Source organism: Chlamydotis macqueenii, chromosome 1 (genome assembly GCF_036417535.1).
Source record: "Chlamydotis macqueenii isolate bChlMac1 chromosome 1, bChlMac1.mat, whole genome shotgun sequence".
Taxonomy (NCBI): Eukaryota; Metazoa; Chordata; class Aves; order Otidiformes; family Otididae; genus Chlamydotis; species Chlamydotis macqueenii.
The window spans coordinates 83,251,310-83,276,627 of NC_141556.1; the positions used below are offsets into that span (position 1 = coordinate 83,251,310).

At 42.3% G+C, this 25,318-nt stretch overlaps 2 protein-coding genes across 2 annotated transcripts in view; one reads left to right on the forward strand and one right to left on the reverse strand.

The window, feature by feature from the left end:
- Positions 1-25,318, forward strand: part of TIGAR (TP53 induced glycolysis regulatory phosphatase) — a 168,354-nt gene that overhangs the window by 34,913 nt on the left and 108,123 nt on the right. The window lies entirely within an intron of this gene.
- FGF6 (fibroblast growth factor 6) lies at positions 16,537-24,026 on the reverse strand. The gene is made up of 4 exons (XM_010125643.2): positions 23,687-24,026; positions 22,679-22,782; positions 20,455-20,700; positions 16,537-16,805 (listed from the first exon to the last, which is right to left on the reverse strand). Exons 1-3 carry the CDS (start codon positions 24,024-24,026, stop codon positions 20,524-20,526), a joined length of 621 nt encoding a protein of 206 aa, XP_010123945.1. The 3' UTR covers positions 16,537-16,805; positions 20,455-20,523.

The following is a 25,318-nucleotide window of genomic DNA, read 5'->3' on the forward strand; positions in this document are numbered from 1 at the left end:
ATTGCTGTTTTAGATCTCTATATTGTCGTGAGATGTTTGACGAATCAAGACAGCTTTTCTCAGTTCTCATTAAAGAATTAGCTAGAGTCTTACAGATTTTACTTGTTTTAGAAGAAATAAAATAATGGAACTGAATTTGAAGACCAAAAACATTCCAGCAAACTCAGAACTGCGGTAGTTCTTTAACTGCTACCTTAGTCCAAATGGATAATTCAGGTAGCACTAAGTTTTGTTCAAATGTGAAAATAGTTTAGTCCCCTCCATGAGAAGCCTACACTTTTAAGCACGTTATCGGAAAAGTGAATGCTTGAAAACAGCAGTGTGAGCACATGTGGAGCCTGAAACATACTGGTAGGAAAGGGCAGGTCTGACCTATAACTCAGGATTGAACACGGGCGTTTCTGTGGTCAAGATGGCCACATAGCCACCTCTTCCACTTCCCATTGCAGCTAGTGTCAGATGCCACAGTGGTGGAGTTTTGTAATCAATATAATGGGGTTGCCTTCCAGGATTTTCCTACGAGTCAAAATGCACATTCCCTCACAGTGCTGGACTACCTTTCATCATGTAGGAGCACCTGTAGCACTGTTGCTTAATAAAGCATATTGATTTATATTTAAACAGGTGTGTGGCTTGTCCTTTTGCAGAACTTTGTGCTGAGTATCTGGGGTGGCCTCAGAAAGCCTCTTGCTCTTTGCTGTTTCAAAGATCACTAGGGAGTTTGGGTTGGCAGATTTGAAACTACCTCTGCTTTTAACAATTTTCTCTGCATGACATCTCTTAAAAGAGGTCAGAGAAATCAGAGGCCCTTCCCCCTGCCTCCCCTTCCTTAAAATCACTGTAATAACTGGCTCTGGGACAATCACATCTTCAGCGTTGGAAATACAAGGGTGGAGTGCCTCTCCAGAAGTTATTCTAGGAATAATGACGCACTAAGTCAATGGTATGTACAGTGGATGCTCTGTGTGTATGTGTGTGCATGAGCTTCTGCCACAGACTTTACCCAGTGTTGTTAAACACATCCTGAGTGACCTTATTTGGATGTCCCATTCTTGTCACACTGCCCACGACTAAAGAAAACATCCTGGCTAGGTTCACCTACGTGAAACAAATGAGGTAAGCACAGCCCACTGGGTCTGGGACCGCAGCATGTACTAGCAGTTTGTGCAATGTGCTTGCCAAATATATTGTTTTGGGTCTTCTATTTTTTGCCCCTCACCCTTTCTCTATGTAGTAGACATTTTGGAAATCCATTTCCAATTTCAGAAGTGCTAAGTCACCTGCACAGGCAGCTCAGGCAGTGATATTGCTAGAGTAGCTTCCTCGATGCTTTTCTCTACAGGATGGGGGATATATGGTCTTCCTGAGAAGCACCTGTCTTTTCTTCTTGGCACTTTTCTTTCCAGTCAGGTGGAAGACTGGCATAAGCATTCAGTGTGGGTTCACAAGTCCAAAAGGGGAGGCAGCTTTTTACCAGTGGCTTTAAAGACTGTGAGCTTTCAAATTTAGTATAACAAAGACAGGCATAAAGAGAAAGCCCAAGTATTTAACTATGTTCTGAGGAGGAGGTAAATAAGAAAACAGACTTCCCTGCCTGTAAATGTCCCAGATGGGCATTTGTGATGCTGTTTGTGTTGTTTTGCTCTAACTAACTGAAATGAAGGGCCTCATTCCTCCTCCAGCTGAAATCCTTGGCAGAGCTCCCAGTCAAAGCAGAACCAGTCCCTAAAAGGTTGTGTTTTCTGAACAGAGAGTGTTTCTGTCATTTTAAAGGGTCTGAATTTTCTTAGATATTGTGGGATAGAGAATGGTGACAATCTGTGATGAGAGCTGCCGATACCCTTCATTTCCAAAGAGCTGCTTCTAGTTTATTGAAATTGAGTCTCCCAGGTTGTGGTACCCATTCATCTGGGAATGGGAAGCACCTTTCACATGTGGGAACCTGCTTCTCCTGTAGCTCAGGTCAGCATCTGGGCACAACCAACCACATAGATCATCTAATATGCTTGGTGACAGGTAGATGAGAGGATGTCCTTGCCCTAGCGTAAGACAAATGAGAAAGGTTGGTGGGGACCTGAGGGTGGGTCCCAGCATAGCAGTCAAGGTGGGAGGCTGTCATGGTTCAACCCCAGCTGGCAGCTAAGCCCCACACAGCCACTCACTCACTATGCCCCCGGTGGGATGAGTAAAAGTGAGAAAATTCGTGGGTTGAGATAAACACAGTTTAATAGGTAAAGCAAAAGCTGTGCATGCAAGAAAATAAAAACAAGGAATTCATTCACTGCTTCCCATCAGCATGCAGGTGTTCAGCCATCTCAAGGAAAGCAGGGGTCCATCACATGTAATGGTTACTTGGGAAGACAAAATGCCGTAACTCTGAACATCCCCTTCTTCCTTCTTCTTCCCCCAGTTTTATACAGTGAGCATGACACCATATGGTATGGAATATAACTTTGGTCAGCTGGGGTCAGATGTCCCGGCTGTGTCCCCTCCCAACTTCTTGTGCACCCCCAGCCTACTCACTGTGGGGGTGGTGTGAGAGGCAGAAAAGACCTTGACTCTGTGCAAGAACTGCTCAGTGGTAACTAAAATGTCCCTGTGTTATCAATGCTGTTTTCAGCACAAATCCAAAACATAGCCCTAAACTAGCTACTATGAAGAAAATTAACTCTCCTAGCCAAAACCAGCAAAGAGGTACAGGTGTGAGGGAGCAGAACAAGACTGTGAAGGAAGAGGGTACAAAGACAGACTCCTTTTCACATTTGGCTAAGGTAGCTGCTCTTTGTATTTGAGCAAACCTTAAGGTAACCTGCTTGAGTGATGCAGGTGGTTGAAGCAAATATCCTTTCTCAGTGTCTTGTGGTATCAAGTTATCCTGATAATCTGTGGCTTAAAATATGTATATATATTTAAAAACATATGATTTCATCTCTTGGTGTGCAACTCGCAATTCCATCTAAGGTACCATAAGATTTAAAGAGTTTCAAGTTAATTCTACTCCTACACAAATATTTGTATCAACTCTCAGATGTTTTTTTCTCCTCAAAACTAGACAGCCCAACTCAATCTGAGCTCTCACATGGAGATCCCTGCATGCTTTCTCTGAGTATCATTTGATTGTTGCTCTTTCTGCTCAGGTCCCAGCCTGAACACCTTGATTCACTTCAGTCCACCCTCTACAAAATAAAATCCACATGCCCAAGAGTAAGAACCACAGCACTTGTCCATCCCTTTTTTTCACTGCATGACCCTTCTTTCTTCCCTGGATACATCTCCCATGTTTCCTGTATTCCGTAACCCAATATAACCAAATGCTCTTTAACCTGTCTGACTTGAGACAAGAAAGACGTTAAACGTGTGCCAGGTGGCTTTTTGCCCAGTGAGTTTGCTGTGGATTGAGGTGTAACTCCCGAGGTGGCAGAGCCAGAGGGCATGCGTGGCTGGCAGAGCCCTGGCAGGTGTCCCTAGGGGTGAACAGCAGCTGAACCAGCACCTGAAGCATCTCATTAGGCAATAGGTCTTCCCCTACCCTTGGGTAGGTGAAGAATCAAGATGATGTTCCTTTAAAAACAAACAAACAAACAAACAAACAACAAACCCCAAACCAGTATGATAACTATAATATCTTCCCTTTCATCTATAGGGGAAGGGAGCAAAAAGATGAAAAGCAGCCTCTGAAAGACTCCTCTTGGTTACACTCTGGTTTAAAATCTGCTGCTGAGCTGTTTGTGAGAAGCATTTAGCTCAGAGTGGCTCTGCTATCTTTCCCTGCTGTTCAGTTCTTCTTAGTGCTAGAAACACAGTCACTGTAAACAGAAATGTGCTGTTGGCGAAGTCTTCTTTTCCTGTGCCATTTTTCAGACTTGAAACAGAAGCACCTGGGTGCTCAGGATTGAAGGGAACTTCAATTTCTTGATGTTTTTATCATGTTTGATGTTTCCTTATGACCACTATATTGAATCCAAACCCTCATAGCCAAATGCTACTGAAATAGTGTTGCTGTAGAACTAGTCAAGGAATTTTTTTTTTCTCCTGCATATCAACACACACAAAGTAAAGAACTCAGCTGTATGGATATTTCTTTAGATGTATAAACTTGTCTTTTGTGAAAACCTGTAGGGGTCAGTGACATTTAGGTTGGAGTCCGATGTTGTAAAACATAATTTGCTAGCACGGTAAACTACTTGCATTCTTTGAAAGACATTTGGTTTCTCAGCTGCAACACAAGTTCAGTCTTGAGAAATGTGTGTCCTTACACAGGGGGCTAGGAGAGATGGAGATCCTTATAAGCAGAAGCAAAAGTTTTAAAAAACACTTTTAAAAATTATCTTTTTCTTATTTTATGTTTCCAAATCTGTTTTAGGGAGGAAAAATTCAAGATGCTATCCACAACCCTTAAGTTTTCAACTTCACAGGAATGATGTTTGATCTAGACATAAGTGAAGATAATGTCTAGGCAGTCTAATCTTACCAGTCTACCTCCACAGCTTTGCACCTGAGTTTTAGTGATTATGCAAGTTCTGTATATTTTTTTTTCTGAAGAAGAGATGACATTTTAAAAATGAACCTTTCTAGCATCAGTTCGGTTTCAGATGTAAAGAAACAAAGAACAACCTAGCAAGATTGAAAAGATACACTGATTACAAAAGATTCTGACAAACAGATTTGAAGTGCAACTATACAGTGTTTCTGAGTAGTGTTTGCAAACCAAACAGAGTGACATTAGGTCAATGAATGGCACTGAAAGAAGGAGGATTTAAAACTAGTAAAGCAGGAGCAGAACATACAACATACTTTTTACCTTAGTCAGAAAAATAAAAAGGAAAAAAGTGAGTGAACTTGTTCCTAGACATCTCCATGGATAGTGTTTTGTTTCAATCTACCTGCTCTATCAGCCCTCTGTAAGATAGACTTTCTGTACAAAACTTGTACATTAAAACTAATTAAGACTGAGAGTAAGTATCAGTAGCTTAGGGTAAAATACGTTATGGTCACAAGTTGCAACAAAGGAAATTTTTGTTCGAGGGAAATTAAAAATTCTTCCCCTGAGAGTGATCAAGCAGATGCCCAGTCCACAACCTTGGAGATATTGCATACTTCAGTGGGCAAGGTCCTGAGTGAGCTGATCTAGCTTGGGAGTTGGTGCTACTGTTACCTCAGGTTGGACTAGAAACTTCCAGAGGTCCCTTCCCACCTAAATCTTTCTCTGATTCTATAACATCAGGTATGGTAACATATGCCACTGCATTCATTGACAGTTTCCAGTAAACTAATAGGATAATTTCCCCTTTGTTTTAACCTAGTTTCAAACTTACTCCAGTCTCTTGAATTCACATGTTTCACTCAATTCTGTCTCCTGGAAGAAGATATAAAAGGCTTAGGTTAAAGAAATGAAAAACGGAAAATGCAAAGAGGGAGGGGAGAATGCAGTGAAACTGTCAAAAGACAAAATATGCAGACACCCTCATCATCAGCCAAGGGCTCTTTTGCTCTGGTACTGTAATAACATAGCATGTGGCTAATATGATTAGAAGTGCTTTAGTACAATTGCATGTGTTGCTCTTTAGCTCTGAGACTTATTTTTTAGTGGAATCTCTTTGAGACTAAAACTTGATTCAAGAAATGTTTGCTATATAAGTTTTAAGAGTAATTTTTATATCTGAAAAAAAACAGTAAATGAAGCCCGTGATCGAACCAAACATTGTCTTGCACCCAGTACTTCTAATGCAAGGAAAGATTTTCTAAGCTACTGTAAGACTAATATAAGATCCTGGACTCCTTTAAAGCAAGATGGAGATCAAACTTTGTAAAGGGCAGGGAAAGATAAGTAACAGTGACTTAATTTTTTCCCCTGTAACTGTGTTATCTCAGCTTTGCTCAGAAGCTGGGGTCTGTTTGTTGAGGTATTTCTGTGATGAGGGCACCTGGAGCACACAGACAAAGAATTATTAGGTTGAATGGAAATCTGGCAAAGATATGTCTTGAACTCTGCCTCTGATTCAGGTTTTCCACCACAGAATGACTTTTCAAGTAGGTTTGCAGCTACAATATCTCTTTGTATATTGCAGACACGATAGCTCTTCATGTTGCTTTCTCAGCCCATCATGCTGCTGGTAAGGAGGAAGTTGAGTGACACATTGCGCCTTGGATACACAGGTTCATCAGCTGCTGGGACACTGATCCTGAACCTGGGCCCTACTGATCTTTGGCCATTTGCACAGCTGACACAAGCTGGTGTCATGCCAGGAGTGGTTGGGAAATGCATTCTCTTTCAAAGAAGACACTCAGACTGTTTTTGTCATTTTTATTGAAGTTTTGGACTCATCAAAGTGTTCAGTTTTCCAAAACTAAAGATTTGCTGGCTGACTTTTCTTCTAAAACTTAGCAATGCAAACACTTCTTTTTTTTTAAATTAAAAAAAAATCTTCTTTATTATCTTTTCCATGGCCCTAGTGGACCTTCTTACATGCCAGAGGCCACCTGCCTAGCCTGAACATGACTATGGTGTCACTTTGATACTGGTCTCACTTCAAGACTCCCTGCTCCATGGTTCATTCATCCCACAGTCTCCAATTCTGGGGAAAGAATGGAAATGAATTCAAGTTAATCCCTTCACGACAGCTGATGACCAACTCAATATAAGCTCAGGTTGTACAGAACGCAAACATACATAAGACATTTCATTCAGAAGAAATTTCAGTCACCCAAGTGGCTTGTAGACATGCATGGTGATTGTTATAGGATGGTAGAAAATACATCTTATTTGATTTTACCCTGTCTTTTTTTGAAATCTGCAAGTTTCTCTTAAAATCAGTAACACAATGTCTACGCATTTGCTCAAGATTTACAGAATATGGCACCCACATATGCCCCATACATGGCCCCTTCTCTTTCCCACATTTTCTATTGCTCTAGTCATTGCCTTTGCAAAATGTTGTTTTCTAGTGAGCTGGCATGCAAAGACTGCAGCTTATCTGCGTAGGATCTGAAATCTGCCCTGTGCTACAGTTTGCCCATCACTGGCATACCGAGTTCTGCTGACCTCCCTACCTAGGTAGTGTGTCTTGTCTAAAAAAGTGTATTATTTCTCCTGGTGTACTTGCTTCTAGGTCCTTAGGAATACTGAGGATCTAGATATACAGCCTCAGCAAGAAAATCAGTTCATGCATCATTGTCCTATTGTCTTACACTGCAAGATGGCTAAAAGTAGTCTGACTAACTGTTTTACTTTGGGACAACTCTTTGTTTTCTGTAAAGTTTCCTATTTCCCAACTTTTATGTTAGCCTAGCACTGAGATTTAGTGCTTTTGCATAGGTATGTAGGTTTTGTTTAGCAAAGGGGGGCTATGGTGGCAGTTTCTGTAAGAAGCTGATAGAAGTTTCCTCTCTGTCCAGTGGACTTGGTCAGGCCTATGGTGGACTCACCACTGGCCAGGGCCGAGCCAATTGGTAGCAGAATGTTCAGTGATAAAGCCTCTGCAATAACGTTATTTAAGAAGGGGAAAAATAAAAAAAAAAAAGGGAGAAAATGTGAAGAAGTTGAGCTGGGGCAGAGAGGGGGAGGCGCGAGCCTTCTGGGCCTTGCATGCCTTACTATCTGGCCTCCCGCCGGGCAGCTGTCTGGGCCCAACTCGGCCCGGCCTGGCTGCAAGAAGTGGAGAGGAGATGAGATGTGAAGAGATCTTGAGAGGCGTCTGCCTGCCTGCTGTGAAGAATTTCTTGTGAGAGGAATGGCTGCAGATGCCAAGGTCAGTTCAGAAGGAGGGGGAGGAGTAATGCAGCTCCTGGCAGAGATTCCCCTGCAGCCCGTGGTGCAGGCCATGGTGAGGCCGGCTGTCCCCCTGCAGCCCATGGAGGCCCACGCTGGGGCAGAGATCCACCTGCAGCCCATGGAGGACCCCACACTGGGGCAGGCGGATGCCTGAAGGAGGCTGTGGCCCATGGAGGGCCTGCACTGGGACAGCCGTTCCAGAGAGACTGCACCCCATGGAAAAATGACCCATGCCAGTTTGTGAAGGACTGTAGGCCATGGGAGGGACCTCACACTGGAGCAGGGGAGGAATGTAAAGAGTTCTTCCCCTGAGGAGGAAGGAGCGGCATAAAGCGACATGTGATGTATTGACCATAGACCCCATTCCCTCTTCCCCCCTGTGCCGCTTGGGGGGGAGGGGGAGAAGAAGGTAGAAATAAAGTTAATCCCAGGAAGAGGGAGGGATGGGGTAAAGTTATCTTGTTCTCCTTCTCCTCCTGCTTTCGTTTTAATAATAAACAAATCGTTTTCCCCAGGTAGACTCTGTTTTGCCTGTAACAGTAACTTTAAGGATTTTCTCCCTGTCCTTATCTCAAACCTCGAGCCTTTTTCTTATATTATCTCTCCCTATTCTCTTGGAGGGTGGAGGGAGTGAGAGAGAGGCTGTGTAGTCTGGTGCCGAATAGGGCTAACCTATGACAATAGGGTTAGCTACACGTTTATAGTAAAGTGCAGAAGTACTTAACGTATTTTCACTAAGGGACTGTGGATCAAACCAGGCAAGATCACGAGTTTAGAGTCAAATAAGTTGCTTGTACTGCTTGCTCTTCCCGTGAGCTCAGCCTGAGATCTGAACACCTGGCTGTATTGAAGCATTGCCAAGAGTCAAGGTAGGGTAAGGATTTGTCATGCATCCACTACTTTGAAGTAACTGCTGTGTTTTGACCCTCTGGTAAATGTAAACTACCTTGACCCTCACTGGATAACAGAGGTGGTTAAAGTGCTATTGAAAATCATTATGATCTCACTGAATCACACTTATGTTGGTCATCATAACTACCTTCCTTAGGTTTTAGCAGCAGATCTATTCACTCTTTACTCTGCAATAAACTGGAAAATTTATGTTAGCATGGTGAGCCAACAGAGTAACTCCAGGAAAAAAAAACAGGCTTCAATCACCTGGAATGACTGAGGATGGATCAGTTCTCATAAAAAATATTTAAGAAAAAAATAGATGCTCTTCTCCAGACAGCCCTCAGACAAATACATTTGCAAACAACTCTGTTGGTTTATACATTACTGCTAATGATTTCTCATTTGATGTAAGTCGGTATGGTCGCATTGTCCTTGGAGAAGCCATTCTAGTGCTGTGAGCTCTGGTCCATGAAATCAAAAGCACACAATAAAACTGGGAATTGTAAACAGTTAATGTAGAAGACAAAAAATATTCCTGATCAAGGCATTTTGGTCCACACCCTGTAACAAAAAATAACCAACAATAATATGTGTGCCTGCAATCCAGGATTGAATAATACGCTCACATCTCATGATCCAAGGACACAGCTTGTTCAGCTCATCTGGACTTATTGGCCCTTGGATTTTGGCCAAACACTTTTCAGCAGACTACGGCTTCCAAAACAAACATGCTTTTGGGTTGAGCTGGATGCAGAATTTGGCTGGAGAGAAAAATGAAATCTCCACTTGTGGCTGCATACTTGGGAGTTTGTTTTTAGGATTTTTTTTCTAGTGACAACTATTTTATCAGACAGGATTGGTCACTGCAGTTAACTGTAATTCCAGTTTACATTATATATATTAAATCTAGAAATTCCCACACTATTTCTCTTAGCCTCAGTCTCCCCTCCAGTTACCCAACAGCTGGAAGAGTTTCTTACTTGCTCCTTCACTCTTGTGTTCTGACAAGGAAACCAAATGTCCTCTTGGCTTCTGCTGAGTTATCTGTGATTCCAAACCTGAGGCAGAAGAGCTTGCAGTTGGGTCATTTTTCCAAGGAGCAAAGTCATCTGTAGTTAAATACTTGAGACCTAATTCTGTCCTTCGTTGCTTAAACTGATGCAGAAAGGGAAGCTTCAGTAAATGCCAAAAGTAAAACTAAAAAAATACAGAATACAAAAGAGATTTGAGGCTGCTTATTTCCTTTCATGAGCGAATCTTGTTACATGGCCAATACTGACCAGCCCTCTGAAGTCACCGAGACACCTTTAGATCATGGCCTGCAAATGTCTGTCAAAGATACTGATTATCCTCTGCTTTCCTTAGCAACAGTGGGAATGGAACTGAGCATTGTTAAGCTCCATAGGGACTGGATTGTTTCACAACAGTTTAATTTGTTTGCAAGTCACTTTATGAAATCCAGACAACAACCTCACCCCATTGTCATGCTATTACACAAAACTTTCTTAAATGAATGTCTGGCAGTTCCCTTGAGAGGCTGGAGGGGGAATCCCCGGTTTATAGACTCTCTGCCTTTGCGACTCCTTACCCTCTGAGGCTCCTTAGTGTAAGAATGACTGTCAATGCAACCATTAAAAAAACAATGGCATATTGGGTTGCATTAGCCAAAGTGTAGCCAACAGATCGAAGGAAGTGTTTATTTCCCCTTTGTGAGGCCACATCTGACACTATGTCTACTTTTGAGCTCCACATTGCAAGAGATATGTTAACAAGCTGCAGCAAGTCCAGCGAAGGGCCACCAAGATGTATGCGGACTGCAGCGCATGCTATACGAGGTTGTTGGCGTGGGATTTTTCAGCCTGGAGAAGACAAGCGGGCAAATCTGGCTGCAGTTTCACTACATGAAAAGCAACATACAGAAGATGGAAGTGATATTATTAGGAAGTGAAAAATACATTCTGGAAGTATTTGTCTACTCTCTATTTATCAGAATTGTCCCAATCCAGTGTGCATGACTAACTTAGTTTCCGACATTGTTAGTTTTGCAGCATCCCCTGCATACAAGAGACAGTGCAGATAACTTCAGTGCACCGTCCACAGTGACATAGGCATACTGTGGCAGAGCTGAGAACTGAGCCTATGACTCCCAAATGCTAGTCCGGCACCCTGTAAACTGTTCCCTGCTGCCTAACCAATTACAGACCCCCAGGGTGAAGCTATTCCCAGAGGTGTCCTTCTCCTCCAGTTCCGGAATCAGAAAGACCGTACAGAATTGTGAAAATTCATGCTAACCTCTCTCTAAAATTGCCAGTTTACAGACAAACATGTTGTTCGTCTCCAGAATTAAGGTGATGTATCTCAATCCAGGAGGTTCCAGGTGGGGCTGGTCAGGGCCATCAAGGCCAAGCTTAAGGGCTTGGAACTGTGGGGATTCCAGAGCCTGGGGAAAGGCTGGTCCCTCAGGGGGGGCTTGCAGGGCCAAGGCTCTGTGTGGTTGCAGAGCAGCTCCATGGCGCTTGCCTTGAGGCCTGGGAAGGCCTGAGCTCACCCTTGAGGAGAGGGACGGGGGAGACCCTGGGGCCAGCAGATCTCCTGTGGTGGCTGGCAGGAGCAGCGGCCTGGCCTGGGCAGGCTCCCTAGGCCGTGAGGCGCTCAGGCAGGCAGACCCGCAGCTCAGTGAGGGGGGTCACAATGCCATGGCCACTATTCAGGTAGCACCTGCCCTGCCACGCATTCGTTTTGCAGTCAGATGATTTTTTTCATGTGAATAGGAATTAGAAAAAAAATCTGTCTGGTGCCTTCATTCATGTTTTTGTCAGGTGTTGATTTTGTCTTGCCCATCTTCCCTTTTTTCCTTTCCTTTTCCTCCCTTTGCAGCCCCCAGTCCCATCTCCCTGGGTGGTTTTTTTTTTTCTGGGGCATCTCCTTTTCTCTCTTTCCAAAAAGAAATGCTGCTTGAGCATAACCTGCTTTATTACTGCTGGCCCGGCCTGTGCTATTAAGAAGCTCTGATGTGCTCAGTTGGCTCTGCCCTGATCCAGGCTGGTTAAGACAAGACTGGGCCCTGGTGTCACCTTTTATCGGGGTTGTTGGCCTGGCCTTCTCCAAGGCTGAGTTTAGCTGACATACAAACTGAGTCCAGCTCTCACCTTTGCTTTGGTTTCTCATCATGATTTCTAAAAGACAGGCTTTCCAGAGCTGCTGGAGACCCTGCGATGTCCACGCTGCTGTCTTCTCCATGCAACACGAAGTTTCAATAAGGAGAAAAAGACCAGGAGGCAATTAGGTGCCCGTGAGATTTCAACATTGCATTTCAACCCCTTCTCCCACTCCTAGGGTCAGTGTTGGGATCCTGCTCAGAATCTCACAGAGACTGGAAGCTTATATTAAAAACATTGGGCAAGCCTGAACCTGCTTCCTACCTTGCTTATAGCAGCATAATGTCAGGTGAGACAGAGTACAGGCTGGCTGTGTCAGCCTGTCACTTCCCGTTAGACTCACCCTTAGAAGAAAGAAAGATGTATTAACACCAAGATGTCTCACATATCTATGGTTTAAATTAGTGAGATTTTTTTTTTTTCCTATGACACAGAAAATAAGGCCCTATTAAATAAAAATCTGTGTTTTCTGTCCTAAGCCTAAGTCTGGTTTTTTAGATTTCTTTTTAAATGGGTGAAAACTTCTGAAAAGCAAAATGTTGTCAATTATTGCTTTTCTGATGTAACTGTTTGTATGTTCTAAAGAAAGTAAACAACTTATCTGAAAGTTTTCTAAAGCTTAGTTTTTCCTTTGAGGAAAGATCTGTCTACATTTCTTCATGAGACTCTAGTACAGTAGCTGCTACTCTTCTAGAAAAATTGTGCTAGCTTAGCAGCCGATGAAGAAGTAGCTATAGCATTTGTATGATGCTCTAGATTTTGCTGAAGTAAATCACTCCTCAGTAAATTTCTTAACAATATGCTTGTTTCTAAGTGTGTGAGTGACACCTACTGTGTTTTTTTTCCTTCTGTTCCCCCCGCCCCCAACCTCGCCCTGAATTATAGTTTCTGCAGGTGGCACACTGCCCCCTGGCAGCCAGAGCACCAGCATCTTTCCCATGACTCCTGCTCCTGCAAAGAGCATCCCTGACAGTTATGAACTGGAGACTGTATCATTTGTGATCACTTATGGTCCCATGGTACTATTCGTAATGATGCATTCAGTGAGGTAAGGGGGAGAAAAAGAAATTTCTTAACATGCTTTAAAATTACTGTCTTCAATATAGTTTGCTTTCTGCCTTCCCACTCAAGGTGGTCCATGCTGCTAAACAGTATTTCCTGCCACAGGTGTCATGAGGAATAGCAGGGAGATTCAATGAGTCTTGTCATTTTCTGTCGTAGAACCATAGAATGGTTAGGGTTGGAAGGGACCTTCAAAGGTCACCTAGTCCAAGCCCCCTGCAAGGAGCAGGGACATCTTCAACTAGATCAGGTTGCTCAAAGCCCCATCTAACCTGGTCTTGAATGTTTCCAGGGATGGGGCATCCACCACCTCTCTGGGCAACCTGTTCCAGTGTTCCACCATCTTCACTGTAAAAAATGTCTTCTTATATCTAGTCTAATTCTACTCTCTTCTAGTTTAAAACCATTACCCCTTGTCCTATCACTACAGATCCTACTAAAATATCTGTCCTCATCTTTCTTATCAGCCCACTATAGGTACTGGAAGATCGCTACAAGGTCTCCCCAGAGCCTCCTCTTCTAGAGGCTGAACAGCCCCAACTCTCTCAGCCTTTCTTCATAGGAGAGGTGCTCCAGCCCTCTGATCTTTTTTTTGTGGCCCTCCTCTAGGCCCACTCCAACAGGTCCATGTCTGTTTCCTTCAAGGTATTCTATATGGCACTGCATTTGAGGTGTCGGCTCAGGCTTTATGTTTGCAAAAACCTTGGCAAATCTTCAGGCTGGAAAATCTGGAGCAAAACCAAAGTAGTTTTCATGGTCTATTTACCTGCCTAGTGTTAAGAAGAGTTGCTCATTAAGAAGATACGTGAATCCCAAATACTGTGTTTTGTGGCTCCCCAGTTAAAATTGTGACTTTTCTGTATAATAATGCAACAGATACTAACACACTGAGGGACCTGAAGCCTAAATTTGATCACAGCCATGAGGTGGTAGCCTCCTTTTCCTCTTCTGTCCAGGCTCATGGTACAAAACCCGTGCTTGGCCTCTGATACCTAGTTGCTAAATAACAAAATAGCCACCAGAGGGCAATAATAATAACAGCCGATAAAAAAGTACAGTAATCAGCCTCAGGAGGTCAGACTCTTGTCTACCTGTCTCTAGCAGGCATTAGGTGACATTCACATTTCGGAATAGCACTGCTCTTTTCCTGGAAAGTGGTCTGAGGTTACACTGAAACCATGCAATTCTTGTACCTGTGTCCTCCCCCAAATCTTGTTTACCTACAACTGAGGCAGCCTTGCATCCCTGAGTTGTCAGAAAGCCTTTTTTTTTTTTTTTTTTTTTTTTGTCCTTTAGGGAACTGAATCCTTCAGATTACTTCTTCAGTCATTTGTGATGGTAGGGCTGAGTTCCAGTAGGAAAGCCATTTTCTGCTTGGTGTGCAGGATAGGTGTGGCTTGTGTCAAGGCCCAATAGGAAGATGATATCAGCTCTTAGACTGCCTTCCAGCAAAGCACTGGAAGAGCTGTGCTGGTGACCCCTTTGAGAAATTTCACAGAGAAATTTCTCTGTGACTGACCCCTTTTGAGTTGTTATCCAGAGGTTCATCGAGAGCTTAATGAATCATGAGGCTACCACAGGGATTGTTGCAGGGGATGGATAGAGAAGATTCTTCCTGATGCAGCCTCCCCTAGCTTTGAAGTTGGTCGTGCATTGAGCTAGGGGTTAGACTCAAGACAGTCCCTTGCACTCTAAGTATTTCTGATTCCATGGCCAGGATGTTCTCAGGGCAACACCTGTTTAGCCCTTAACTTTCTTTGAGTAGAAAGAGTTTCCTGCTCTTTCATACATATTTTTTAATATATATATATTTATTTGATACCATTACTAAGCAGTTTTTACTGGATTCAGGAAAGCATAATGCTTCCTGCTTTCACCTGTGCTGCTCACACTGTAGCCTTCAGCCAGCTCAGGGCTGGCCTGTCTATCAGGAGCTATTGACAACCCAGGCTCATCAAGCTAAAGAAAACAGCACCTGCTGCCTCATATAGATGGTGAGTCATCAGAGAAGCTAGAGCCTGAGTAAGCGGACAGGTTATGGGTCTCTGCCAATGGCTTCAGGCCAGGGGACACAGCGGGCATCACGACTTGGGGGAGGGGGGAGAGAAGGGACATGCTGGGACACTCCTCTGCTCTGGGTACAGGGAGAGACTTTTCAGAGGAGCAATTATATTTTCAGTGACAGGTCAGAGAAAAAGATGTGGAAAAACAAAGAGGGACAGGATTAGTAGAGGGAGCTAAGAGAGATCCCTTTTTAAGCCATTTGATTTTTTGGTTTTTGTTGTTTAAATTGCCCTTTTCCTTGTCTATTAAAGCTTCTCTTTCCCTGACAAGCATCTCACAGATTTACAGTCTTGGGAACAGAACCTGGCGTGAGCAGCAGAGAGCTGCTAAGGTGAGAACCCAAGTTGAAGTGGGTTTGAGAGGAGAAGGATAAGGTTACTGTGTCACAGCTATACCTGTAGGAACAAGTACACCATTAAGCTTCAAATTACCTGTCAGGAAGCAGAAATTATGTAAATGAAGCAAAGTTCAGGCAAAATATTTCCTGCTCTTCATAGAGGTGTGGGGCTTAACCACCATGTCTTGTCCCCCAAAGTCCCTGAACATTTTTCATCCCCTGAGCTGAGAGCATACAATGAGAAGGGAACATGGGAACCATCCACGTCTTTCAGGACACCTGGGCACTCACCTAGGTGAATCTGGCCAGCATCAGGGCCCTGATGTGCCCCCTCAAAGGGCACACTGCAATACAGGGAGCAGAAACTAGCCTGTGTCTGAGGGGGTGTCTTGTGAGCTGGCCACTTGCAGCCTTTTCCTAACTCTGTGGATGACTCCTTACCAGTTCATTTATGTTTCTGTTTTGCTGGGCCTAGGTTGGTTTACATCAGCTGCCGATTTGTCTTATTGTTTCCAGTCACTGCGTGTGGGCTGTATATCTTCTCCCATTCCCACTTCCGCCTACAGTGACTGGCCTTCAGAGCTGTAAATAAGGCACTTTTGTAGCAGACAGAAGTATTGCTTAACCCACCAGTGAAGCATAGTCCTCTCTCAGGTGAAATGTGGCACATACACAGAGCAGCAATATGCATGAATTTATAATGACCAGTACACAAACAGAGTTACTACAGGGGAGTATAGGCAGCCGAAACACAAATGCAGAGAATGTTGTTCAGCCAGTGTGGTGGTGCTGAGGTTCTGAGGCTCCTGAGAAGGGCCACCAGCAATGAGAGCCTTGAAGAACTGTTTGCTCTGCAATATCATGCTGGTATGGATTAAATAGTGCCCTTGAATAAAAAAGCGGGGGGCAGATTCCCAGATATTTGTTTCTAATAGTTTAGTTTGGGTCCCTAGACTGGAAGAGGTCTGCAATCATGTAACAGAAGGACTGATCAAGTGACAGCTTGGGAGTGGAGGGATGGAATGCAAATCTTACCAAAGCACTAAAATGTAGCAGAGTTCCCAAAGCACTCAACTTTGAGGCATAGTGAGGTAAAAACCTTCAGAGATGGTTTCAGGAAGCTGTCCTTGCATGTTAGTCCCAAGCAAGAAGAAAAAGCCATTTGAAAAAAGAAAGCCTCTCATTAAGTAAGGCAAGGGATATGCATGGGCAGTTACACACTGAAGAGCAGTACCAACAGGAGAGAGGGCTAGAACCTCCCCAGGTAAAAAGCACTGGAATTTAGACAGGTGATTATGACAGCTGATCTTTAATCAGATTGCAGTTTTATTTTCCTTCTTTTCTGTGAAACTCCCAGATTCTCTACCACAAGCACAACTCTGTTATGACTTCCCAGGCAAGAAGTCTGAAGAACACAAAAGTCTACCACAATTTTAAGTGTACCAATACATCCTCTGGTTCTAGAGGTGAATAAACACTATGTGTGTTTGGGGGGGGGTGGTGTGTTAATACAGCAGCTCTGAAATAGGAAAAAAATGAATGTTAAGAGGGATTTTGAGTCAAAACACTACCAAAAATGTATAAAAGTTTATTTTATGAATACATTAAACTAGTGTGCGCAGCACATACATATAAAAATAGAAGCAATTTCACAAACAATTGATTGGACAATTTTGTGTTTCTTGCAAATTTACAGTCTCAATTGTGAGTCCATATTGAGTCAGAATATGAGGTATATTTTAGTGAAAAGAAAATAATGTGAGAACTTTGGCTCCATTTTACTGTGCAAAATAAATTATTGGAATTGAAATAGTGAGGTATACAAAAATTACTCTGCTTTTCCACTGCGTGTGTCTGCATCTCTGCATGTTTGGGGAAAATTAGATCACTTAAGACAATGATTCAGTTCCAGTCAAGACGGTTTTCTAACAGAGGTGGATTAGGTCTTAAATTGTTATGGGTTTTGCCTATGGAAGAAGAAACTTTGAAAATAGATATCAACTTCACAGGAGAATCTCATGTGCAAAATATGGGCAAAACAGGCTGGTGTGGAGCATTCACAACAATGCTTTCAAAGATTGTAGCCCATTTCATGATTCTGCGTTAATGCACACTGACAGTAAATGTGCTTTGAAAGAGATCACCGCAAGAACTGTCAATAAAAGGTTGCTGATTTGACCCTAATTTGGGAAACTCCTTTACTTTCATGAGTTTTCTTTATGTATTCACATATCCATGGAACTATTCCTTTAAATAAAGTTTGGCTTGAGAGTTTGCCAGACTATGACCATATTCTCTCCTGAAACCAGAACACCTCCATATCATGTATGTTCAGCTTACAAATAGTTTGGGTTGTTTTTTTTTTTCTCTGTACCAGCTCAACAAATCTATCCTGAAGTGTATAAAATGAGTAGTGGTCTTCCTTAATCCTCCTTCTCTCACGCAGGTGACAACAATGGCGTCATTCATTGTCACTTCTGACAATGACATCATTCACTCACATATTAATCAGGACTCCTGGCACTTGGAGATCTTTTTCGATTTCAGTGTTGATCTAGCTGACATTGATATGTAATATGGAAAAAGCAGTGATGTAAAGAGTAACTCAGCAGAGTGACTGATGAGGCTTTCCAAATGCCCACCAAAACTGCATCCACAGGGGTCTGCAGTTGTTAAGAACAAGCTCAGCCCAGCAGGCTGCATCCAAACAGACTTCCTGTGACCTGGTCTATGATTTTTTTCTCACTGTTGACCAGTATGTGCAAAATGGAGTCAGTGAGTCTGAGTCTCACCTTTTATGCCAGCTATCCCATCATTTATCAGTACTGGCAATAACAAATTACTCTCTACTGCACTGGTTTAAAAGGGAACAGACTTCATCCTATCCTAAGGACACAGGTTTAAGCTGTAATCAGAAACAAACTTGTGTGTCAGCATTCAAACTATTATTTCTTCTATGTTCATGTACTCTGCTGTCCTTCTTCAAACTTCATTTCAAAGACAATTAGGAATATAACACAAGGATACAGGTTGCCAGCTAATGTATTTCAGCACAGCTATAGTTTTCCTATCTGTACGTCTAGGGACTCTAGGTCGATGTAACTGTCTGATATCCTCCAAACTTTTCTCCGACCCACTCAAAACATCCTGCTTTTTCTCTTAAAATGCACATTTTTTTCCAAAGCAAACTGCTGCACACATTGTGGGTGAAGAAAGTGTGCCAACTTTGCTTCTCTCTACATACTGCAAGACCAGAAAATGAAGAGTAACTCCTTTCATTCACCATACCCAAAGCATCCTACTCATGTACTGTAAGCAGTATTCCGTTCTTTTTTTTTCTTAATTTACACTGTGATGACCACTAACACTTCAGCAAAACAAATTCAAGTAGAAATCACACAAAAGTAGCTGGAAAACTATATCTTGTTTCCAAAACAATTGTCTTGACAATTTTCAGAAAGCGTGGCTGTGGATACATCCTTGTAGATGTGCTCTTTGAACCAAATCCTCTGCACCTATAAACTAATAGTCTTACTGGGCTCATTTACTCCAAGTGAGGATCTGACAGCGTTTTTCATGCGTGTCAGAAGGCTCAAATTCATCATGAATAGGCACCTCCTGCAAATAGAATGGCATGTCAAGGCTGGACACAGCTACATTTTGGCTGGACGTGGGAGATTATCTTGCACTCAGACGTTCACTTCTGCAGCAGTGTGGTCCATCTATGCTGAAAATGCTCATGCTCTGACATTGCATTGAATCTAGTTTCAAATTTAGGAGCACGCCATCAATGCAGGAATCCCAAGGCTTCTGGTAACTGACATTTATAGTGACTATTGACTTAGAGCCTCTTAAAATACTTTCAAAGGCATAGAGAATGTAGCTTCATTGGTGATCTGGAAAAAGGTTGTCAAAATAGTGAGGTAGGGTTACGCACTATTTGTATGGCTTCTAGGAGAGCTTTGGGAAGTATTTCATACTTTTATACAACATACAGCTTGCTGGGTTGTCTTTGAAATTGATGCTTTGCAAGTGGCAGAAATTGGAATTACGGCATAAATTCCTCTGCTCCAACCCAGGAAGGCATGCTTGTATAAACTCCTTCCTCTGCCCTTCATACCTTAGTGAGGTACGATAGAGAGGAACCAAATATACTTAAAGCAGTAAAGAGAAGAGAATTCAAAACAGAGAAGTTTTCCAAAACAATGGTTTGCTGGAAGCTGTCATGAGTTTCATAGTTTTTGAAAAACGCATCCTGCAGACCAGTTCTAGTTCTTAGACGTTAACAAGCTTCAGCCTAAGTGGAATACAGTGCCTTTAAATATCTATGTTCTTTTACATGTGTACACATAAAAAGGCACCTGGGCATCTAGAGACTGGGATGATTAATTATGTATGTAATTACAAAGATACAGACTCACACATCCCATGTCTATATATATACACATGCATTTATATTAAAGAAGTACACATCTATATTTGAGGTGGGTCTAAACTAAGCTCACAAAATGCCAAGGGAGCAGCATTCAAAATCCTCAGCTCCAAATAAATTTTATATTTGAGACCCATCTGTGATTTATCCTGTGTCCCTTCCTAAAGGAAATTCTGTATAGGTCTTCATTTTGCCAACAAGTCCATGTGAGGAGACCCTGGAGAATCCTTTCAGAGACAGAGGGACTTTGGGGGTAGACAGCTTTCTTGTGTTGTGGAATTGGCACCCTAATGATCAAAACAGATGGAGGACTTCACAGGACAGGAGACAGTGTGTAGAAGGGGAGGTGCAGGCAAATATTCAGATGGAGTGAACTGCTTGAAGCTCTGGTGAAGCAAAGTCATCTGATTATTTGGCCCATGATATGTAAACAGCTCACTGTGAAAGGTTATTATCTGAGGTAATATTCATTAGTAAATAACCTAGGATTGATTAGATTATTATCCACAGCCATTCTATACCTTCCAAATACTTATCTTCCTTTGCACTCCAGCTTGCATTTTTCTCTGTTCAGCACCAAAGGAGGCACACAGCCATGTCAAATTTGTACGGAGTAGAAGAGAAGCAGCATCATATTACACATGCTATGTGATGAATCTAGTACAAATATTTTTATCCAAATATACACATACATATATAGGTTTTTTTTTTTCAATGAACAGTATAAATACTTTACCTGGGAGATTATTCCCATGTGCAAAATGAAACAGTTCTTCTGGGATTTAATCTTCTGCTTTGCTCATGTTCATATTCTTGGTAAAAAGTGGGTCACTGTCATAGCAGGAGAAACCTTGTTTCCTCTCTTCACTCTCCCATGTTTGCTGAGTGCTATGTAAGCACCATGGTAAGCATTTGATTCATATGCATTGTAGTTATTGGGCAGCAAGGTTTCTTTGAACTTGCATTCATCTTGGAAAACAGCCTAAAGAATAGGAAAGGGTAGGGGGAAGAACAAAGTGGGTATAATAAATATTTTGTGAAGACTCAAGTCATATTTCTTACTAGAGTTTTTACAGAACTTGTTGCAATGTACAACAGGTGGTGCCAGGGTGACTGCATCCAACAATAAATCTTCCTCATCGGTGCTAATTTGGTGTCAGATGAACTCAGATGCCACCTGTCCAGATAATGGACTGTGTACTTCCTGTGACAGATCAAGTTAATTCATCATTAATCATAGATTTCTTCATTTTATTTGCAAGCAATGATTTCTGTCAACATCATGCCCTTTCACCCAAATGATGTAGCTTTATTTCACACCTCTCCTCTGCAAGAGGTTCTGTAACTATTTGCTTGAATAAGTCATTTGAATAAGACCTCAGAGCAGCACTAAATCTTTTTTTTTTTTTTAAATCATCAGTGATATTATATTTAACTGATAGTGAGATATGTAGCAAGAAAAGTTTTATATTTCTTCATGTCACATCACACAAATCCAATGAGAGGGAGTTATCTGGGAGAGGAGGTGCAAGGTGCAAAGGTTCAAAAGCAGGAGACAAACACAGAGCACCAAGGAAACTAGAAGAGAAAGCAGAATAATTCCTTGACATCGAATGTCTGGCACAAGAGACATCACCAGCACTGTTCTATTTGGGCATCTTTGTAATAATACCATTCAAAGTTTGTAATTTTAATTTACGGCATTGCATTGTGCGAGGGAAAATGCATATCTCTTACAACTTTCAAAAATGTGTTTGAAAATAAGCAAGACGACAGGATTGAATTGGGAAAAAAATCAAAGGGAGCTCTGAAGCCACATTGCACTTCTTTAGAAAGACCTAGTCAAGCAAAGCAATTGGGCTTATATCACTTCTTAGGTGCTTGAAATCAGACACAAACCTTAAAATGCCCCTCACTCTCATTATCTGTGTGAGAATGAATCTGTCAGATTAGAAATGGCTACGAATCCTTTGCAACATTTGGGATTTTATTAAGCAGCTGAAACACTGTTGAAATTAGGGCTGTTTCAAAGGAAATGACTTTGCTGTTTCTTACAAAAAAAAAAAAAAAAGAAGGTAATCAGTGCCATTCTTTACTTTGAGACAGACTGCTTTTGCCTATTGCCCAGACGCAGCCTCTTTCAAATGCGCTTCGTAACGAGCACCTTTTCTGCTGAATTTTGAGACTGGAGATGCCTTGCTCAGGCCTTACATATTAAATTGCATTTAGATGGCATAGCTAGCACTTGCTACATGAGGATGATGGTAATGATATTTCAGTATGACTTGCATACCATTGTTAATAGCCGCTATTGTTTTCCCACCCTTTGGGACTGAGCTCAAAAAACTGGTCCTTAAAATAATCCCTGGCGCATATGTTGACTTTGTAGGGTAGACTTCCTATTTATACTTCATTTTGTGGTTGGTTTTGGTAGGGGGAGGCATGTAGTCATTATTTAACTCACAGTAGCTAGCATAGATAGCTCTAACTCTACATCTGCTACACACACACGTATGCACACACATACACAGGTCCCCTCCCCCCACCAACCCCTGCCCCCATTTGCTTTACCTCCCAGGGATTTTTCCAGAGTTCATTCTTTTGCTTTGCATACAATGCAATGCAAAAAGGCATCAACAAGGTTCAGTCTTACTAGAATATGTTTGCCTGATGCCTTAGAAGAAGCCATCTAATTAATCTGTACTATTTGCAGAATACATTCATTTTCCTAGGGTGCTCCCTGTACAATCTTATTGGAAAGCTTTAAAATAACAGACCTCTAACAGCCACACTTCTTGTCACACTAAATAACACTGATGACACTGGGCTGGGCAGGCTCCCTGTAATTGAAAGGCTATTTTCTCTGCTTGTAATCAGAGATTTCCAAGAGGGGAAAAAAAAAACCCAAACCTTTGCAGCCTTTGTTAAAGCCTTGAAAAACTATTTGCACTTGTACTCACCGTTCCATATAGCTTCCCCTTGTTGTTCATTGCGATGAAGAGTGCACTTTTCGCACCAAACAGGCTAACAACACCTCTCTCTACAGTGGATATTTCAAAGAGACCTAAAAAATAAGAAGTTCAATAGAAGTGTTATCACAGAATTTATAGCTAATCAAAGGCAATTAAGATATAATTGTTTTATTTTAAAACCCTAATGAATTTGTCATATTTTCTTTATTAGAATTATCTCCCTAGTAATAGAAGCAAAAGGAAATAATGTTTTTTCCTATATGCTGTACGTTTTAAAAATAATTATTCTTGAATTATAGTCACATGCTGTATAATCCTTTTGCTCTATCAAACTCTTTTGATCTACCAAACTCTGTTGGGCTTTCTAATCTATAAATTATTCTTACATAACACGCTATCATTACAGAGTGCTTGTTATTGAGCTTTAGAGAAGTGTGGCTTGCATTTTGAAGTCCCCTATGATAACCTAATTTCAAAAGCTTTTAGCAACTGCCCTCTACAGGAAATTCAAATCCATAGGGCTAATGCTGTTCCTTCAATATTACAGTTACAGAACAGCACCCATAAGAACAAGTAAACCAGGAACAGCAAGCCCCTTCCATGACTGAGTGTCCCAAAAGTACTCGTCAGCTAGGATTCAGAAATCATACTTTGGCACTCTGAGCTCAGCAACAACCTCCTGAATTCAACAGGCAAATGAGAAGGTGAAGAGTGAGCAAATGCAGCAGAGAGACAGTTTTCAACATGGTTTGTCTTTTCTCATCTGTACAGTAAAGCAGAGTAAAAATAAATTGCATCTAAATTTGTCTAAGCATTTGTGACGTTTCAGACTGGAGAGTCCTAATGTTTATTGATCCCAGAGACTTTCAAAAGGCAACAGATGCAGCACAGATTAATAATAACAAGTAATCACATTTGCATTCTATGAAGGGTAATTACTAGAGTTCACAGCAATTAAGTGACATCTATTCTATTTCATTTCTGGATGCAACTCACTGTATTGGTTTTCATTGTGAACTCCGCTTATCCTTCCGTCTGGGAGGATTTGAAGGTGAAACCCGATGCCCACGTTGCAGTAAAGCCTCCGCTGCCTCTTGATTCCTAGCAAATAGTCACTCTCCCAGTTCACATCTGACTTCTCCCCTGACATCCCAGCAATGGACCTGGACAACAGAGATTGCCATCCTCTTTCCAGCAATGTGCCATTAGTTCTGCTTACAACTGGATGTGTTGAAGCAATCCCAGCTAGAAAACCCAGGAGAACGAAAGCAGGCAACGTCCAGTGAACGCTGGCTTCGCAGGACATAGTGATGAGAAGTCTTTGTGCAGTGGCCATCCGGTTCACCTCCTGGGCACGTGGTCAGAATTAATGGCCCTAAAAATACCGCCCTTCTTGTTTTTCTCCCTTCAGCATGGTGGCAGAGGCTTATTTTTGGAAAGCGAATAGAGATTGCTGACATGAAACTAAAGCCCAATAGCAGTTGGGTTGGAAGCAGAGACAGGCCAGCAGGACTCAAACTGGTGGGGACCATGTTTTGCAGATCCAGCTCTCCAGTGGGCAGCCTCAGTTATATTTGATTGACCCATCTTTATAGTGCAGAGGCTGTCCCTCCCCACATCATCACTCTGACATCAACAGCTTGCCAAAGGTAAGCCTGCCACGGCTGTAACACTAACCTGCCGTCCTCCCAGGCTAGCTGAGGTTTGATGAATGCTGTCACCCAAGACTGGAGGCAGGAATGGGGTTTCATTGGCTGTTGAAAGCAAAGGAGTCAAATTAGTCAGGCAGTCAGAGGCCTCACAGGCGGCTTCCTTATTTAGAGAAGAAGGTGTAAAAACAGTTATGGACCTCATCAGCGAGCAATGAAAACTTTGCAGTCACTTCCTTGGCGGCATGATCACTGAGTGTACCTCAGGGCAACTCAATATTCGGGGAGAATTGGCTTGAAGTGGCCATTGCTCTTTTTGTACATACCCAGGAAATTCAAGGCACCTCTTACTACAGCCGCCCATGTGCTAACAGCTTGTCTGTACCTCTAAAAAGAGTGCTCCTGGCTGGGTAACAGAGGTAAGCTATGTTAAAGGGACAGGAAGTCCTGGGGCTTGCTCCTACTGTTTTTATGCAAGCACATTTCTAACGCTTGCAGTGGCAATTCTGCTGAGTAGGGTGTGCAGGCTGGAGTACGGATCTTACAGCTACACATAGCTGGGGACATTGCTATGTTCTCAAGTGTTCATGTATTTTGCTGAGGTGGGTTCCAAATGATCACATTTATTTGAGGAGGGTGTGTGCCTCTTGCAGGGGTGCAACTGTATTCATGTTTGCAAGACAAGGGCTTAGGTAATGTGTTAAAGAAGAGGAAAAAGGAAAATGGTCACACCTACCTACTTTTTCACTGTCTCTTTTCCTCAAGCCCAAATACTCCCTTTTTTTCTGGTCATAATGTATAAGCATCTTAATTTTCCTCTCCTTCCATTTGCTCAGACTGTCTTACTTGTTACCCCCCATTTTGCACTGATGCTGTTTCAACTTCTTCAGAGCTGGACAGATTAGCCTTCTATCTTAATTAGGTTCGCGGGATTTATTAACATATTAGTAGGAGGAGAATGGCTGAGATTTATGCAAAT